This window comes from Epinephelus moara, chromosome 23 (assembly GCF_006386435.1).
Source record: "Epinephelus moara isolate mb chromosome 23, YSFRI_EMoa_1.0, whole genome shotgun sequence".
Taxonomy (NCBI): domain Eukaryota; kingdom Metazoa; phylum Chordata; class Actinopteri; order Perciformes; family Serranidae; genus Epinephelus; species Epinephelus moara.
Window position 1 is genome coordinate 30,952,489 of NC_065528.1, and position 19,007 is coordinate 30,971,495.

Consider the following 19,007-nt stretch of genomic DNA (forward strand, 5'->3'; position numbering starts at 1 on the left):
AAAACAATTACATTTTTGGTCACACGATTGAGCCTTAAAGCCACAGTGTGTAGGAACTTCTCCCATCTAACGCTGAAATCATATATTGCATTCAAACTGATAGCACACTCTAGCGCCTCACTGTTTCAAACGCGTATTGCAACGGTAGCCGCTGTGTGCCAAAAAGCTATGATAACATTGATGAAACCATGTCATCTGATACTTCATGGATGCAAGTTGACAAACCCCCTCCTCACCATGCTGGCCTTCATGGATGCAAGTTGACAAACCCCCTCCTCACCATGCTGGCTGTGTTTTTAACGTAGGACTGTTGGGGCGGGTGTAAATCACGTCTTCTCTTTTGACAACTGACAAGTGGCTCAACCTCACACTCCTCATCCCTCTCCTCGCATCACTGCGCCGCTGACAGCTATTAGCCACTGTTAGCGGCGCCACTACCACCCTGGCACTACTGCAGCATAACAAAGTCCCACTCTTTGAGCATGCATATGCAGCATCACGGGAGACGGAATCCTCGTCGCCAAAGAAGTGCAAAGAGAATCAAAAAGGCAACATGACCGGCGAATTAAAAAAACAAAGGTCAATATCAGGGCAGCCTTTCCCAGAGCTGCTGTTAGCCGCTGTTAGCCGCTATTAGCGCTAACATCGGCTAACAGCTAACAGCAGCGCAGTGATGCGGGGAGAGGGATGAGGTGTGTGAGGTTGAGCTGCAGATGTCCCCTTTTCAAGTGAAGAAGCTGAATAAGTATGATCCTCCATCTTATGAAGCCAGAGGTTTTCTTGTGACTGCTTGCTGCTGCTTTTCGTCACTCTACCTGCAGACGGAAACTGGAAACCGACAAGTGAAAACGCGAAAGTCAAGTCCGTATTTCTCAAGTATGTCCCTGTATGTACCTGTATTTTCAAGACGGCGCACGTACATGATGAGACACCGGTCGCAATGTATATGTAAATGAGAATTTCGGAGCTTACGGACATACTGATACGCTGATGGAGGTAAATACACATGTGCTAGGACACACTTTTAACTGCAAAATTTGTTTGTCTCAAAGAACAACTGAAATTGTTACACATAGTGCCTTTAAACTCTTAAAAGCAACATGGACTGATATGTTGGTGCTCTTCAGGATTCACTTTACAGTTCCAAAATAAAAACAACAGCAACAAATGATTATATTTAATGACTTTCTAGACAGCGTCATCTAACCTGACATCATAAAGGTGGTAAATATGCTGCAATAAAATAAAAACTGACATAGTGGCACTTTTGGTCCAGATATTGTCCTAATCAGTGGTATTGGGATCTCTGTTTCTTTGCAGATGATGTTGCCCTTTATGCTCTATGAGACTCATGATTTGAGGCTAAGTTTGACGAAGATCAGCAACTCAACACATGGTACCCTTCACAAGAAAGAAAAACCTGTCTCGTGAAGGATTCTGATACATTAAGGTTGCAGTATAACTTCAGCTGAAGCCCAGTTCAGATCAAAGATTCACCACGAGATGAGCTGAAACAGGAAACTACTTGCAATGCAGCGTTCTGTAACATTCTAAAAACCTGCCCGTTTACACCAAGTCAACTAGATGAGACGGTGTATCATCTCCAGTCAACAACTCTCTGTACTTCTGTTCTGACTTGCAGCTTTTCAGGTTTATTTTGTGGCTGAAAATAATTTGCGCTTTATGTCTTAAAACCAGCTGTTGAAGATTTGACCGGCTGAGGTGACACCATCAGCCGGCTTGAGTTGAGCTCAGACCAGCCAGTTCACACCGCTGCTAATTTTCTCTGCAACATTTTCAAACGGTTTTGTCTCCTCGCTAATCTTTCGTCTGAACTGGGCTTGAGACATCGAATGTTGAAATTAACTGGTAACTAACCCGTTAACTTCTAAGAAAAAAAGACGCAAAATCACATTAACCGCAAGAGGCGCTTTAGTTTTAGTCTGGCACTGTGTCTGGAGAAATTGTAATGTTTTGTGATGTAAATATTTTGCCTTTTATGCCTTTTATTTCATTTTTGTTGGCTTTGCTAAAAGATGACAGGCTAGTGGCCTTAATATGGGTAAACACAGTGCCCACTGCCCACCCACCGGTCATCAATGGTTAGCTAATGTTAGCCTTACCTACCAGGTGAAAGCTAGGATCAGGGATTATATGAAGTGGCATACCTATGTATGTATGCACAGTGCTGTATATTTAAGTCCACTGGGAGGAGGTTCAAAGGTCTAAATCTCCCATTATACTAACTGGGATTACTCCAGATGAAGCTAACAATAAACAGCTAACAATAAAATAACATCTTTCGTGGACGCAGGGCTAATCTTACATGCTCTAACTGAATACTGGTGGCATTTTAAATCCTAATAACACCTTAAGCAATGTCCCAACACTGCAGGTTGCGGCCAAACTGCCCTGCATGTACGTTAAATATCTACAAAAGAGCATGCAGTGGTTTTAATTTGATACCAACCAGGCTGTCAGTGGCAGTAAGGCTTCAGCAGACCCAGACTCCAGCTCTGACTCAGCCAGGAAAAGTAGAAAAACAAACAGTAACAGGTGGAGAAGGAGGACGGAGGCGACAGGAGAGAGTCAGGCAGAGCCTGTGCTGATCTGGGTCTACTTGTGAGTCCTCACTAGCACACTGAAGAGGCTGTCCTCCTGTGCTAGCAGGTTGGGACCCGAGTCACATTCCACCAAGATCCCCGAGGAGAAGACCAACACCTGCTCGGCATCCAAGATAGAGGACACGCGGTGCTGGTGGCGGGACGAAGGGACAGAGAGGAGGACAGAGGGAAAGGATGGAAAAGATCACATGAAGGACAGGAAATGGGAGGAAGTGAAGGAGGGAAAGAAAAGTGTAGAAGAACAGAGAAGGAAAAGGCAAATGTAAAGGGAGGAAATTAAGGATGTGATGATAGAAAGTATAGAAAGACAAAAGAGAAGAAAGGGACATATTTAAATGGAAAGGACAGGAGGAGGTACAGTGGGTGAGACAGAAAGGATCCGGAGGACACGACAGAATCACAGAGGGAGACAACAGTCAGAAAAGGAAAGCAGATAAGTGACAGAGAGGACTGACTTCACATCTAAGACACTAAATGCATTTGGAATATTAACATTATTAGAAACTGTCTGGAAATACAGTTAGTGCGAGAAGGAAAAAAGGTGCAGGAAAGGATGTATGAAGCATCCATTCAGGAAAACATACAGCGATAGATGCACATGAAGCTCAAAGAAAAGGAGCCACATATCTGCATCTATCAGCGCTGAACACACTGTGAAGCTCAGCGAACTGCAGGACTGGAGTCTGTTTGTAGTCTGAGTCAAATAAACCTTCGTGGTTTCACTTTCAACGACAAACTCAACAGGAGCACAGACTGAAGGACTCACTGCGATTGTGACGACTGTTCTGTCTGCAAACGCTGTCATCACCACTTTCTGTAAGATGTTCTCCTGTGAGGAAGAAAAAGAGATATCAGTTATTTTTGCTTATGTTTGTCACATAAATAAAGAGTCTTATGGTTTAAACGTAAACACCATCTGTTCAGAGCACTTTACATGTGTAGTTCTGGTGCTAAGTGTGTTTTCAGATGAGTGATGTGCTTTAAAAATATTAATTTTCTAGTTGAGATTTGAACTTAATTTAATTGTATAGATAATGATCTTTATTAAAAAGCACTTTACAAAACAGAGTTACAAAGTGCTTTATATCTCGGTAATTAAAACAGACAAGACATGAAAATGACAACTTCTAAAAGAACTGGTGTATGAAAACTGAGGAAATAAAGACAGTTTAAATGAACTCAAAGCTCAAGTAAAATCAGGAAAGGCTTTCAGAAAAAGTGTGTTTTAAGGGGGGACTTAAAGGAGATCATTGACTCGGCCAACCTGATTTCCTCGGGCAGACTCGGGCCCTGAGAGCAAACGCTCTGTCCCCTTTAGTTTTCAGTCAGACCTCTAGAACAGACAGAAGACCTCTGCCCGAGGACCTCAAAGTACATCTGAAATGTACTAACAGTTCGGAGATATAGCTATATCCAGTGGTGGATGAAGTATTCAGATCCTTCACTTAAAGCTGGGATAGGCAGTTTAATTTTGGCATCATTGAACAAAAATCCCAGAATAAACTTAGAGCACACTGTAACTGAAGTGGTCTGGGAAAAATCTAAACTTCTGCTCCACCTCTTGGTCTGTTTTCAGGCTTTGGAAAATCTAGCCCGCGAGGCGAGACTCCGACCAATCACAGGTCGTTTCAGAGAGAGGGTGCTTCTATTGGCTGTTCTACAGAGGCAGATGGTAAAAGTCTGATTCAATGGCAGAGAGTCCTGCAGAGAAAGTTGCTATTCCAGCATTAGCAACACTGCAGAGCAACCCAAAACAGGAAGCTGGACTCATCAGAAAGAGTTCAACAAAAACAAAAACGTGTTTATATCAGTGATGTGTTTCAGAGATGGAGAGAAAATGTTGCTAATAGTTTAGCCTTCTGCTAACAGGAACCAAAGGCTCACAGCTGCGACTTCCTGTTCACATCTGTGTAGCTAAAGTTAGCTAGAGCCTCGAATCACAGTGTGTCCCCCGCCTCAATCCCCAACGCTTCAGAACAACTCGCCAGGAGGAGAGCAGGCAGCAGCTCTGTAAATAGACCTGAATCCAGCCAGCACAAAGCCCAGCTCTGGTAGACTGGACAGACACAACTTCCCACCAGATCAGTAAACTTTCTGTTGCTGCTGTTACACAGGTTAGACTTGGCAGTGGAGGGTTTGTGCTACCAGCCGCCAAGCGAGGGTCTGACTTCAGAGCTCCTGTCGTTAACCTCTCTGGGAAGCAGTCCGCAGCGGCAGACAGAAACGTTGAGGGACAACGAAATAAGATTAAGTAAATTAATGTATGTATAAATTTGGGGTTGCTATATGAGGGTGTGTGAATGCCTGTGGTCGTCTGGTGGGAAGGGCTTAGGACAGAGAGGGGAGGAGGTGTTTTCAAATTCGGACGTCATGTCTTTTCTGTCTTTTCTAGATTCCTGCCTACCCCAGGGTACACACACACACACACACACACACACACACCGTGGCCATGTCTATAGATGCTGTGGCTTCGTCCATGATGAGGATGCTGCTGTTTCTGACAAAAGCTCGGGCCAAACAGAAGAGCTGCCTCTGACCGACGCTGAAGTTCTCTCCGCCTTCTGTGACGACGGCGTCTGGACACAAACAGACAAACGTTCAATTAAACAGACATATTAAATCACTGTTTGATTCTTCATCATATTTAATGTATCCTGCAGAACTTCTGGTGCAATAAAACTCATTTAATCTTGAGATGTATTTGAGTACCGAGTCCTCCAGGCAGAGCTTTCACCATGTTCTTCAACTGGGCGATCTCTAGCGCCTCCCAGAGTCGATCATCAGTGCACATCTTGTCTGGATCCAGATTGAACCTGCAACGAGAGAACGTCATTAACGCTTTGTTATAACAAAAGGTGCTGAGCAGGTGCTTGTGCCTGTTCTGTGCAGAAATACAGTTGACAATGTCTAAAATAGGATTGGGGTTGGAGTCATTGAGTTGGTGTGCACTGACAGAGGCGGACTAACAGAGGTTTCATCTACCTTTAATTTATTCGTCACTATTTTAAAGCAACAACCTGTGAACATGCTAAAGCTGAAAAAACCTGCAATAACTGGATGAACCGCACATAAAGATTGTTTCTACCGGACTTGAAGGAGGCCAAAAATGATGGACCTCCATTTCTAATCCTTCAGTGCTGGAAAGCCGAATCACCAGAGGAGCTGTGTGGTTACTGCAGCCTAGGTCGTTTTCACAGCAGCCCATGCAGAATTTTGGTGATGTCAGGAAGCACAAATCTGATCACAACAGAGTAGAAAGTCTGTCTTAAAGATCCAATTTGCCTATATGTCTACCCTACGAGGCAGACAAATTGGGCACCTTGGATCAACTCGGCAATCCGGCTCTGTGTGTCCAAATGCTCGCAGCTTGCCGGCAAAACGGCCCAACATTCGCCGAAAATCTGGCAGTGTAAAAGGGGCTAATGTTACGATCACAAAAATGTAAGCAAATTCTGCCGATCTCTGTGAATTCTGTGTGATCTTGCAATGTTGTCCAATCATCACAATTTTACTGCAAATTTGACCATTTAAACGGGTAAAATCTCATTTCATTGTATATTGTATATTTACAGCATATTGAGTCACTCGCTCTGCGCCTGAAGTCACACACACAGTGACAGGGCTAACTGCTAGCATCACACGGCTAATGTTAACCGACGGTTATTAACAAGTTAATGACAGAGTCGAGCTGTTTCTGTGTCGATGTGAGATCAGGGCTTGGTGTCGGATGTTAATCACAGCTGCGAGGCTTCTTCCTATGCAGCAAGATGTGTGTTAGGTGTTGAGAGAGCAGGAGAGTGCCCAACGGCAGCAACACCTGATCATTAGCGATTAGGTGTTGCTGCTCCCCACCATCAATCCAACTATTTTAGCAAACCAACAAAGACACAAAACCCTAAAAACACGCATCGCAATTTTTTTGAAAAGCTTTCATGAAATCAGTCATTTCAGGCCACAACAATCCCGAAAGCAGCTCACGAAATCCTGGAGGAGCTGCTGATACAGCACAGAGCTTGGTGAGATCCTGTATGGAGACATGTGGAGCCTCCAGAGGGAACTTAAAGTGAGTAAACTAAATGATGTAATTTACCCACCTGACCTTCTGAACTGGGTGAAAATTAAGAAAATGAAGCAAAACTAGATGAAATATTAGAATAAAGAATGACAAAAGGATAAAATAGATTTCTTCTGATGTGTCTGTGTGTCTCTTCCAGGCGATTAAAGACATAGTTGTTAATCTAACACTTAATAAGTGCCTTGTTTACTCTGAACATTAGCTTCACTTAATTCTGTGTGACAGAGTCGGAACATAACAGCAACATCTAAGATAACAGTGTGAAACTGTTACTGTCGACCATTCACCCCAGGCTTACGTTCACATAAACAAGAGCCACACTCTCTCCGTCTCTGTCTCACACACACGATTATCTAGAGCGGCATATCTGTCCAAACAAATAGCACATGCTCTTTGTCTTTTATAACAAACACAGAGTCTTCTGTATCATCTGGTTATACAAACACACAGATCGTTGTGAGCGCGTGTGACAGCGAAGAAGACAGAGAGAGAGAACGACCTCCTTGGTCCGTGACGTCTGTGACAAAAGTCAGATTAGGTCCAAACCAAAGTTCCCACTGGGTTTTCAACCATTAACCCCACAGCTGGGACTGTGTGTCGTCATGTGACTAATCTCTTTCAGGACAACACATTTTCATGTCGGTCCATTTTTTCACTTGTTGCTGCAGTTTGGGTTTCGCTTGATATGACAGGCCATCACAGAGGTTTTAAATCTGGGTCATAATGTGACATTTCAGCACTTTGTTTTCCAAAGATGGGTTTTGTAAAAGAGCAGAGTTCATACTTGAATTTTGTGTTTCTACTAGAACATATTTACAGGCTTTAACGTTCAGACAACACTTTCTTTTCCTCGAACACCTGTATTCACCCTCTGCCTGAAACACTTTGTTTTACTGCCTGTCTCTTTAAGCTCTCCTCCCAAAAAAGCCCAGACTGCTCTGATTTTTCAGCGTTTTCAGGTCTTCTGTATCTCAGTGCCTCTGAACCACCATGCAGCCGGGGCAATGACTGTAACGGAGAATAGCATCACTTTCTACTGTTAAAAGTCTCCAATAAAAGCTTCTAATGTTAATGTTGTTTTAACATTAGTTACCTGAATGAACTGTATTCTGATTACATTATGAAATTACATTACGTACAAATTAAATAATTGGTGCTTAGTGTACAATAAAACTGTTTATTTATTGAGGACTTCAAAGTTTCCTCTTCACGTCTACTGGATAAGGAGTGTTTTCTTGTCCCGTCAGCACAGTTTACAGTTCTTATCTCAGTGGTGACACAAGATTAAAAATACACACAGGAAGCTGTTTGCAGTGACGGTGAAAAAGTCAGTGAGGATGGAAACATTAAGATTCAATGATACTAACATGATACAGTGAGGCTTTGTTTGAGGGTGTCTGTGTACCTTATTGATCCGCTGAATAACACAGGGTCCTGGAGGATGATGGACAGTCGCGACCTGAGTGTCTGCAGAGGAAGTTTACAGATGTCGATCCCGTCGATGACGATCTTCCCTGTAAATAAGCAAACACACGCTCAGTTAATTTACCAACCAGGTCAGCCCTGGAGTCTGGATGAATTTAATGACATTCATCACCAAAGACAGCATATTGCTTTGTAAGCTAGTTAGCAAATTTTCTGTGTTAGTAACACAGCTAACTTTAGCAAATTTCAGCTAGCTAAAACTACGATATTTCTATTTATCAGTGTTTCCTTTGTTTTTGTTTTTTCAGCACTGGGGTTAATGAATTTAATGAATTTATTGTTTATCAAAACACAAATAAGATCCCTCCACCTCACCGCCTGCCACTAAGACACTACTTCCCTGGGAGGAGAACAGACGGCAGTCCCTAATCAAGGCCTTGTTTACACAGATACCGATACAAATAAAAATGGCTTTTTATTTATCCTGTATAAAAAAAAATCCGGGTTTACACGATCAGTTGTGAAAACGATATCCCTGTTTACACGAAAACGCAAAAACGTCAGCTTTTTGCTGCAATTAGCATGCCAGGCCAGTAGGTGGCGATACGCCATATGTCAAACACCATAGAAGAACATTCTGCGCATGCACAGTGATTTATTTTCCTCTTGGCACTAGTGATAAAAACAATGATAAACTACATTTTAACCTTACCTAGCATAGTTAGCTGCTATGCACTTACTAATATTGGGCACAGCGACATCTTTGTGCGCCGATGTAGCGGTGATGTTGATGCAGCAGTGCTAAGTTCATTTGTAAGCTCGTAAGTAGTCCCAAAAGTGCTAACAAAATGTAAACAACCCGGTATATATCCGCCATTGTTGTTGTGGTTACCAGGCGCCTAATGAGCATGCGCAAACTGGGTTGCAACGTCATCGTTTTCCAAAATCTCTGTCTATCCTGTTTACACGTCTCCATAGGAACGGATATTTTAAAAAACTTTCACTTTGGAAGCCGTTTTTGAAAATCTCAGTTTTCGTTGAGAAAAATGTCGATTGCATGTGAATGATAGGTGCAAACGCAAAGATAAATACCCATTTTCATAAAAATAAGGAACCGTATAAACAGGGCCTAAGGCTACATAATGTTAATGTCCTCGCGGCGAGGAGTGACCGTGGGGTCTCCTGGCCATCGCTGCAGTGTTTGACATTAATGGAAACACAGCATGTGTGGACATTTGTTGACATGAGTTTTCTTAGCTAACGTTAGCTACTGTTAGCCCACTGGTGGAGCTGAGGCGAGGCAGGACACTTGGGAACACGCACAACGTCACATCCTTTGGATTTTCCCAGAAAATTCATCTTTAGTCCTTTACACAAACGTCAGTCCACAGGCTGTTACAGGCGACTGAGAAAGTCGGGGAAGGTCACAGATTTTAAGATTCGTCACAATCTGTTCAGTAAGTGGCAATAAAAAAAAGATCACGCAGAAGTCAGTGGAAAGCCACGATTAGATATCGTCTCTCAATGTGTCCACACGAGTTGAAAATGTTTAAACTTAATTTCAACTTAATTTTCTGGAAATTTTACGCATTTCTTTGTTTAGGTTAAAATGCTATTAATAAGCTGATGGCACACTAAAATGTAAGTGAATTCCACCAGAGATAAAAACTCAGAATTATACCATTCTCATATGGTTCTAAGAAAACTCCAACCAATCATTGCATTCTGACCGAATGGCCGAGTGTCCTGTCTGTCTTCCCCACATGGAGGCCTCCGACAGACGTAACCGCTTGCATAACACCTCTAAGAGAGAACTCAATGCTGCAAGAGCCAAAACTCGGGTCAACATCAGCTCTGCTTTCGAGAGATGGCGAAGACTAATGGAGGGACGAGATGGTCGCAGAGCTTCTGCTAGACGTTTTTTTTTTAGTTTGCCTCTAATGTAACATAGGCTATAACGTTATATGACAACACAGCATCCAGTTGCTGATGGCTAACGTTAGCCTACTGTAGCGCAGCCTCTGAAACATTAACGTTATCTTCCTTGTGCGTTTCCACTTACTAGTAACGTTAACGCTACTATCTAACATTAGCACTGTAACTTTATTCTAAAACTCATCAGTCATCACTGACTAAAACTCTGGGGTTGCGTTTGACTGTCTTGGTTGTGACGTTACACTCGCTCTCCTCTTCCGTGTATCTAACGTTACCATGCCAACGCCTACGTCTATCATAGACGTAATGAGGACGTAATGGAGGAGGGGGGAGTAGGCCTTTGGAGGGAGGTGGAGTTGCAGGAAGAGGGGGATGGGACTTTGGAGGTAGGCGGGAGTTGTGGATGTTCCAATGTGTGAAATGCAAGAAAGGTAAGAGTAGCTTTAAGCTGGCTCGTTATGAGAAATTTTGTCCAAAATTAATGGATATTCATTTTGTTTAGCAAATTTTAATCAAATATTTTGTGTTTTTTGAAAAGATGACAAAATTTTAATGAAAAAATGTATCTGTTTGTTTTTTTAACTGTTGGAGTAAAATAGTGTCAGCTGAAAATCTGCAGCGCTCCCTTCTCTTTGAGTTACTATTGGATGTAATTTACACCTCAAACTATCATAAAACTTTAGTGTAGCTGTTAAAGCTCACACACAGTACAAATGGTAATACATCACCAGACTAAATACTTCAATAACACTGCTCTGGCATTTCTTCTTTTGGCCAGAGATTTAAATTTTATTGCTGTCACGCCTAAAATAAGTGTGACTGTGTGTGTGTATGAGGATTTGTGAGGTTTAAAAACTCTTGTTAAGTAATAATTGACCAATTATTACTGATGAACTCTGCAAACAGAATATTTTGGCTGTTGACCAAACACTGCTGCTTTATTTGCCTTTTTTAAAACTTGACTGGACCCCATTAAATTAGTCCTCACAACGGAACTTCCTCTGCTTGTTCACACTGCAGCGTCTTGAATAAATATTTTTGTTCTGTTGAATACAGTGTTATATTTTTGGGGTAATGAAATCCAGAATGTTCTGTACAGTTCAGCGAAGGGAGCTACAGTATCACCAGAAGGCTGCTCTGGTTTTATTTCACTGCTTTATAAGGAAATGCTGCTGACACACACGTCTTAATTTACTGTTAAATGAAACGTCTGCCCGGCTGTGTGTGTGTGTGTGTGTGTGTGTGTGTGTGTGTGTGTGTGTGTGCGCACGCGTATGGAAAAAGTGACTGTGTAATCTCCTTTGTCCGAATAATCTGTCTATGAGCTGTTGTCGTCATCCAGAGTGAAAACAGAAAGATACGATTACGATTCGCTTTCAGAATTCAATAAATAAAAGACAGACAGTTTTAAGACATGACGACCCGGAGCCTGAAGATGACTGCACCAAAATGGGCCAAGTCTTTTGTTATGTCCTTTATTTAATCCTCTGATAGAGGAGTCTACTTCAGGTCCTCTCCACAGGTATTTAAAAGCAAAGAAACACACATGAAGAACAAAAAGACCTTTGGATTCTCACGTAGCGCGAGCAGCACAAGTGTTTAAAAAGAGCTGAAATGTAAAGAGGGACGGTTAAATAAACATTTTCTCCAACATAAACATACACTACTATTCTATAGAGTGGACTGTGGATGTTTAGAGATGACGCAGAACGTCTTCTGAAGGGAACTAGATGACTAATTTACCTCCAGCAGTGTTTTCATTTCACCAAACCCATTATGATGCTGTGTTTGGGTTCAGGGTGGTGTGTGTCCTCGGTTCAGATGTATGTAATGGTTTAATTCAGTGGATAAACGTCAGAGCAGATCGCCTACATATGACTTCATCTCTGGTGTTGTGAAGCAGGACTTCTAAACCTTGGTGGCTCCTGATCCTTTACAGGTAAGGCTGGTGTTATTCCACATTTCGATTTGTCAACAAATCTCATGAAAAGACCAAAAACAAGCACAGTCACAGCAACCTTGACCTTTGACCACCAAAATCTAATAAGTTCATTCTTGAGTCCAAGTGGACGTTTGTGCCAAAGCTGAGGAAAATCCCTCTATGTGGTCTTGAGACATCATGTTCACAAGAATGAGAAAGATGAGGTCACAGTGACCTTGATCTTTCACCATTGAAATCTAATCAGTTCATCCTCAACTTAAAGTGGACATTCTTGCCAAATTTGAAAAAATTCCGTCACGGTGCTCTTGAGATATCACCCTCACAAGAATGAGACAGACAAGGTCACAGCGACGGTGACCTTTCACCTTTGACCACCAATCTAATCGGTGGTGGATGGGTCCAACAAACCCTGACCTTCACCCAGGAGATAAGATTATAAAGCCAAACCCTGTTCTTTCTACCTAAATCCAACCACATGTTTTTGAGGGAAAAATAACATCAATCTGTGGTGTTGTACCGACGTAGTGCTTTTAATTTGAAGAGAGAGGAAGAAACTGTATGTAAACGTTACATTTCCTGTGATGTGTGTGATCTTGCACGTCGTATCTGGACGTGGAAAGTCCATAACCAAACATCGACATGTGACGAAGTCGGAGTGAGAATGTGTTCTACCGTAAGTACTAACAAGTAGTGAGAACTTCCTGTCCGCCAGCTGGTTTATTAAAGTTTTTCAACTGTCATGTTATGATTTATGATTTTAGAAGGTATAAGCACCCTCCTGTCTCACAGCAACTTATTTTGAAGCATCTTCTTCATCTTATAAGTAGATCAGAGGAAATGACTGAGAGGGAGCAGCTTAATTCAAAGACTAAATGAGAGACCAACAGAGATGTTTTTAGGGTAAAGTAGAACTCAAGAGCTACTTAACGCAACAACTCAGAGGGAAATCCTTCAGTGAACAGACAAGAGATTATCTTCAGAATCATTTCCTTTAATGAGACATAAACATACTCAATCAGTGACAGACAGAAAGAAAGACGAGAGAGACTGAAGATGAAAGAAGTGGAAAAACAACGTGAGCACTCTGTCTTTCTCTCTCTGTTAACAGTGTGACAGGACACAGACCCACCTTCAAAAATATCCACCATGTTGAAGAAGGCCAACGACAGAGATGACTTCCCGCTGCCGGTGCGACCACAGATTCCCACCTAACAGGGAGAGGAGAGGCAGTCAAATAGGCTTCAGTGTGACACTGCTGTGAGACACCAGACACCTGTGTGACAACAGAGTGGCAGCTACATGCCGAGTGCGGACACATGGCTGTGACTTCAAAGGAAAAGTCCACGTTTAAACTAAATCCAGCGTCTTCTTATTAGCAGACAAACAGTATTATTAACCACAGTATTTCACTCCACCACACACTGATCGTTGGGACCGTGCCCCGCTGTCCTCACAGCTGCGTGTTAATTACCTTCTGGCCGGGCTCGATGTACATGTTGACGTGTTTGAGCACTGGTTTGAGCATGGGGTCGTAGCGCACACACAGGTCCTGGATCTTTATCTCACCGGTCTGAGGCCAGTTCTCAGGCACCTGGGAGGCATCTGCAGGGAGAGACACACAGAGAGTCTGTAGAATAAGAACAGACCACTAACAGCTCGCCAGTTGTCTATGTTACAGTTGTGGCTGGTGTAAACACGAGCGTACAGACCGTATGGAGCGAGTCATAACACTGCAGATATACAGTGGAAGAGTTTTCCTATTAAAGCACTGCTGAGATTCCTCACTGACATCACAACCACACAGCTAAAGTTGTTACTTAGAACTGTGATAATTAAACCTTTAATGCCTCCAAAAGTCGGCACAGGGTTGCGCAACTTAAAGGTCCAGTGTGTAGGTTCAGGGGTATATCTTGGCAGAAATTAAATATAATATTATAACTGTATTTTCTCTAGTATATAAGCACCTGAAAATAAAGTTTGTTGTCTTATTGCTACCTTAGAATGAGTCGTTTATATCTACAACCCCGATTCCAAAAAAGCTGGGACGTTGTGTAAAATGTGAATAAAAACAGAAGGCAATGATTTGCCGATCTGTTTGGACCTATATTCAATTGAATACAATCAAAAAACCAAAGAAAAAAGTATTTCATGTTCAAACTGAGTCATGTTTACCACTGTGTGACATCACCTTTTCCATTAACAGCACTCAGTAAGTGTTTGGGAACTGAGGACACTAACTGCTTAAGTTTTGAGACTGATTTCTTTTCCCATTCTTGCTTGATATACGACTTCAGTTGCTCAACAGTTCGACGTCTTCATTGTCTAATTTGTGCTTCATAATGCGGCACAAGTTTTCAATGGGAGACAGGTGAGGACTGCGGACAGGTTAGTCTCGTACCTGAACTCTTTTACTACGAAGCCACGCTGTTGTAACACGTGCAGAATGTGTCTCATTGTCTTGCTGGAATAAGCAGGGATGTCCCTGACAAGACGTCGTCGGGATGGCAGCATATGTTGCCCCAAAACCTGTATGTACCTTTCAGCATTAACGGTGCCTTCGCAGATGAACAAGTTACCCATGATGCCATGGGCACTAACACACCCCCATACCATCAGGCTTTAAACTTTGAGCTGGTAACAATCTGGATGGTCCTTTTCCTTTTTAGCCTGGAGGATACAGCGTCCATGATGGACTCATCAGACCACAGCACACTCTTCCACTTTGTGTCGGTCCACCTCAGGTGAGGTTGGGCCCAGAGAAGTTGGCAGAGATGTTGTTGATATGTGGCTTTCACTTTGCATGGTAGAGTCTTAACTTGTATTTGTAGATGCAGCGACGAACTATGTTCACTGACAGTGGTGTTCCTGAGCCCATGTAGTGATATCTGTTATAGAGGTCAAACGTCTAAAACTGTTGGACTATTTTCCAAGAGTGGTGAACCTCGACGTCTCTGTGGATAATTCGTCTCATGCTGAAACCTCCTGAACAATTAACACTGAATGAATTCTAACCAGGAGAAGTTTTAGCCGGTTGCAATCTGCAATCCTCACCACTAAATGCCCCTAAACCTTACACACTGCTCCTTTAACACTAATGCTAGAGACTTTAAAATGTTTTTGGACTGGTGCATTAACTGACAGTGTCAGCAAGTTGGCAGTAGAGGTTGGGTAACTAAGTGGTGCTACATATAACGTTAATGGATCAATGTCTTTCACAGTCCTTAGAAAATTTTACACTCAAGTGACTGAGTCAAGGTTGAGTAAATTAAAACTTAAAAACTTACAAAAGCTCCCTCCACAGCCACAGCAGGTGATATACAACTGTCTTCAAACTTGAGTAGTTCTCCTGATATTTGGAAACACTAGCTTCTATATGCCACATTATTCATATTACTACATGGACGAGATAAGAGTTTCATAGTTCGACTTCTTTTGGTTTCGTCCTCACAAATTTTACACTTTTATCTGTTCGCTGGGAGCTTCCATGATGTCAGAGAGGAAGAATCTTTCTGGTCTCTGTCACTCAGTTTTTGGGATTTGGGAGTATGTACTGTAAAACACAAGGTTGAAAGTTAAAGTCACAAAGACGACGGACCTTTATACGAGACACAGAGATGGAAACCTTACTGTTAACTCTTATAATATTTTAATCTGCTTTTTTTTCTTGGTTTCTTTTCACTTTCTTTGTGTTTTTTCCAGCCATCCTTCAAACTCAGGAATTGTTTTGGTTACGTTTCCCGAAATAGCTGCTCTGTCTGGATTAAAGGTCCTCTGGCACATTCACTGGACGTTTTCCTTTTTTGTTCAAGATCTGAAAAGGTTTGGTTCGGTTAGATATCAGTTGACTCACTGGCACTAACCTGATTAAATAAAAACTGAGATGATGTAAAGTCTCTTTGTTTTGTTGTCTGTCCTGCCATGAGAAAATCCCGGCAGCATTTGTATTATTTCACCATAGCAACAGCACATCCCATAAACCCAAAACACAGCTTCTGGACTCTGAAGCAAACGATGAAACTGTTACACACACACACACACACACCGGGGGACATCTTCAACCTGCACTCTTTTGTCCCATGTTTATGAGTAGAAACATGTACTTGGTCCAGTATGTCTCCTATGGTGTCCCCCAGGGGTCGATCCTGGGCCCTATTATCTTTTCCATTTACATGCTCCCTCGAGGTGACATCATCCGTAAATATCCGTCATCCGTCCATTTTCATTGTTATGCAGACGACACACAGTTGTACATCCCAATCAGTCCCAGTGATCAGTCTAATATAGCAGCCCTCCACAACTGTATCACAGAAATAAAATACTGGATGTCAGACAATTTTCTCCAACTCAATCAGTCAAAATCTGATGTTATTGTTATAGGTCCATCCACAACAACAAGACATTTTTAACAATGCAATTTAAAAGTTTTGATTTTTATTGATAACCTACATTTACCAACAACAAAAAGACTACATTTAGCACCAAAAAAAAAGTTAATAAATAAATAAATAAAAAAGTAAATTAAAAAAAACGAGTATCGAATACCAAATTTTCATAACAAATACCTACCCATAGAAACAAATATTCGAATATCCGAATATTTGGGTACAGCCCTATAGAAGTGTTTGTTTTTGTCACTGACAGGCTCAGATTGTTATTATATCTAAGTGTCTGACAACATTATGGAAAGGATCCCTACAGAGATAGTCCTTTGTGTTAAAGAGTAAGAGCCTTTTTGTTTAAGAAGAAGTGGCCCGAAATCGCCATCACCGGTTTCACCAGACTCCATTTAAATAAACAGTCATTTTAGCGTGTATAGCGGCAGCATGTTTTCACATTGAAGTGACTGAATTAAGAGTTAATTTAAACCAAACCAGAGTTGGTGATTGTTGGAACAGTGACTATTTTTGTGAGTTTTATTTTGTTTCTGTCGACTTTAAATGAAATGTGTCCTATGATGATAAAATGACTGTTTATTTAAATGGAATCTGGTGGGTTTGGAGATAGTGATTTTGTGGCTGTTTCTAGTCAAACAAAAAGGATGTTACTCTTTAACACAAAGCTCCATCTCTGTAGGGATCCTTTCATAATGTTGTCAGACACTTAGAATAACAACCTGAGCCTGTCAGTGGCAAAAACAAACACCTTTCGTGGACGTAAATGGACGCAGCAGACTGTTTCACGGCTCCTGGCTGCAGCCCTCTCACTCAATACAGAACCAATCAAAAAATGTATCATTGAAAAATACCAAAGTAACCCTTTTATTTATTTACCTATGGTACTTTATCTGTTATACTGCAGATGTTAAAATGTCTTGCAATCATGTATTAAAAAAATTTTTTTGCAGGAATGCAGCAGTGAGCTCCTTCCCAACATTTTGGCTTCGTGTTGCTGGCTTAGAAATCAAATCTGACAAGTCCAAAATATGTGGTTCTGTTCTTATCAGGGTTATTATGAAAATGTCAAAACACAGTTAGAGGCATAATTTCACAAGTCCTGCGGAGTTGGATGATCATGGTCATTGAGATTTAAGCCTTGTTACACGTGTGTGTGATTAGTAAGGCTGAATGGATGTTGGTGTACGTGAGCTTGATAACAAGAACTCAGTTACCCATAGATCCCTCGTAGTTCTCTGACTCTGTGCTGAGGAAGCTGTTGACCTTCTTCACAGCCGCCATCTGGACCTCCAGGTCTGCCAGGTTCCTAACCACCCAGTTCAGATAGTTGGTGACCTACAGAGCGACACACAAAGGATCATGCTTTTATTGTTAAGATGATGTTTATATCTACAGTGTAAACCCACAACTATACAGACAACTCTCTAAAGCCCTGTTTCCACCAAACACTTTTGGTTTGGTACCTTTAGAACCAAAAGTTACCCTTCAGACATGGTACCTAGACCCTAGCGTTTCTGGTACGCACTGGTACCATCCACAACTTCTCACAGCGGAAAAAGAAAACCAAACGGCCGTCCTTTGTCGATACCACCAGCGATTCATGTAGTGTAATCTATTTTTTGAATAATTTGATGTAGGCCATCCTGAAATGTGTCGGCTGGAGTTGGGCTGTGCCAAAACCCACAAATCACAATATAACGTGGCCACAGGTTTAATGTGTGTCTGTCAGTTTGTGGTACACAGCATGCATCACAGAACCACTAGTGTGAGCTGAATTGAAAGATCTTAAAAGCTTCTTCAAACCTCACAATTAAGGACGCTCTATTGCAGTTGTTGTTTTGCTTTAATGGTGCGTAAGCCCACACAATCTTTAACAGACACAATAAAGACATTTGCTGCTGTTGGGACCAAATCTGTCATGTGTTGGTCCTTTAAAAGTACAAAAATATCTAAGAGTCAGTGCCAAACAGCATGATAAAACATCACACCAAAGAACCTTTAAAAGAGAGAACTCACAGTGAGGGCGTACGTAAGTCCGAGGCCCACCAGGCCTACGTAGGTCAACTTCATCGGGCTCCATATGGCGGCTCCTGCTGCTGACAGCACGATCACTGCTCCGAGGTAGTCCTGCGTGAGAGGGAGAGAGGAAGAAGAAGAAATGTTAACTGTGCCACAGGGCTGGGCGATTAATTGGATTTTTAATCATGATTGTGGCTTCCCTCGATTTTCAAAACAAGATAATTGAGATTTTGTGCTGAATCACAAATCTACCAATTTTGCTCTTGTTTTGTCTTTTATTTTGTAAATCAAGCGCACCCCTTCAGACTGGCTGACCCGTATGCTCTCACTCAGTGGATGGATGATGTCACAGGAAGCCAGAGATGGGGACTCGAGTCATTGTGACTTGGACTCGAGTCGACTCGAGTCGCTGTTTTGATGACTTGTGACTTGACTTGACAGAAAATAAAAGACTTGAGACTTGACTCGGACTTGGAAGTTAAAGACTCGGGACTTGACTTGACTTGAGACACAATGACTTGAATGACTTGAGTGTTATTCACATCATGTTTTCAGTGTGAATATAAAATTAATAAATTAATTTAAAAAATAAT

The 19,007-nt window shown here is 41.9% G+C and overlaps 1 protein-coding gene across 4 annotated transcripts in view; it reads right to left on the minus strand.

Moving 5' to 3' along the window:
- abcc9 (ATP-binding cassette, sub-family C (CFTR/MRP), member 9) overlaps positions 1-19,007 on the minus strand; it is a 555,625-nt gene that overhangs the window by 459,346 nt on the left and 77,272 nt on the right. For 2 of the 4 annotated variants that reach the window (XR_007569361.1, XM_050036263.1), the window contains 8 exons: positions 18,412-18,522; positions 17,610-17,730; positions 13,473-13,603; positions 13,131-13,209; positions 8,105-8,213; positions 5,334-5,437; positions 5,067-5,200; positions 3,391-3,453 (listed from right to left, as the gene is read on the minus strand). Coding sequence is in view for 2 of the 4 variants with exons in the window: in XM_050036263.1 (XP_049892220.1) it covers positions 3,391-3,453; positions 5,067-5,200; positions 5,334-5,437; positions 8,105-8,213; positions 13,131-13,209; positions 13,473-13,603; positions 17,610-17,730; positions 18,412-18,522 (852 nt within the window). In the remaining 2 variants the exon portion in view is untranslated. Of the gene's footprint in view, positions 1-2,470; positions 2,755-3,390; positions 3,454-5,066; positions 5,201-5,333; positions 5,438-8,104; positions 8,214-13,130; positions 13,210-13,472; positions 13,604-15,166; positions 16,299-17,609; positions 17,731-18,411; positions 18,523-19,007 lie in introns of those variants that run through there. The other 2 variants (XR_007569360.1, XM_050036265.1) reach the window with 2 other exon arrangements.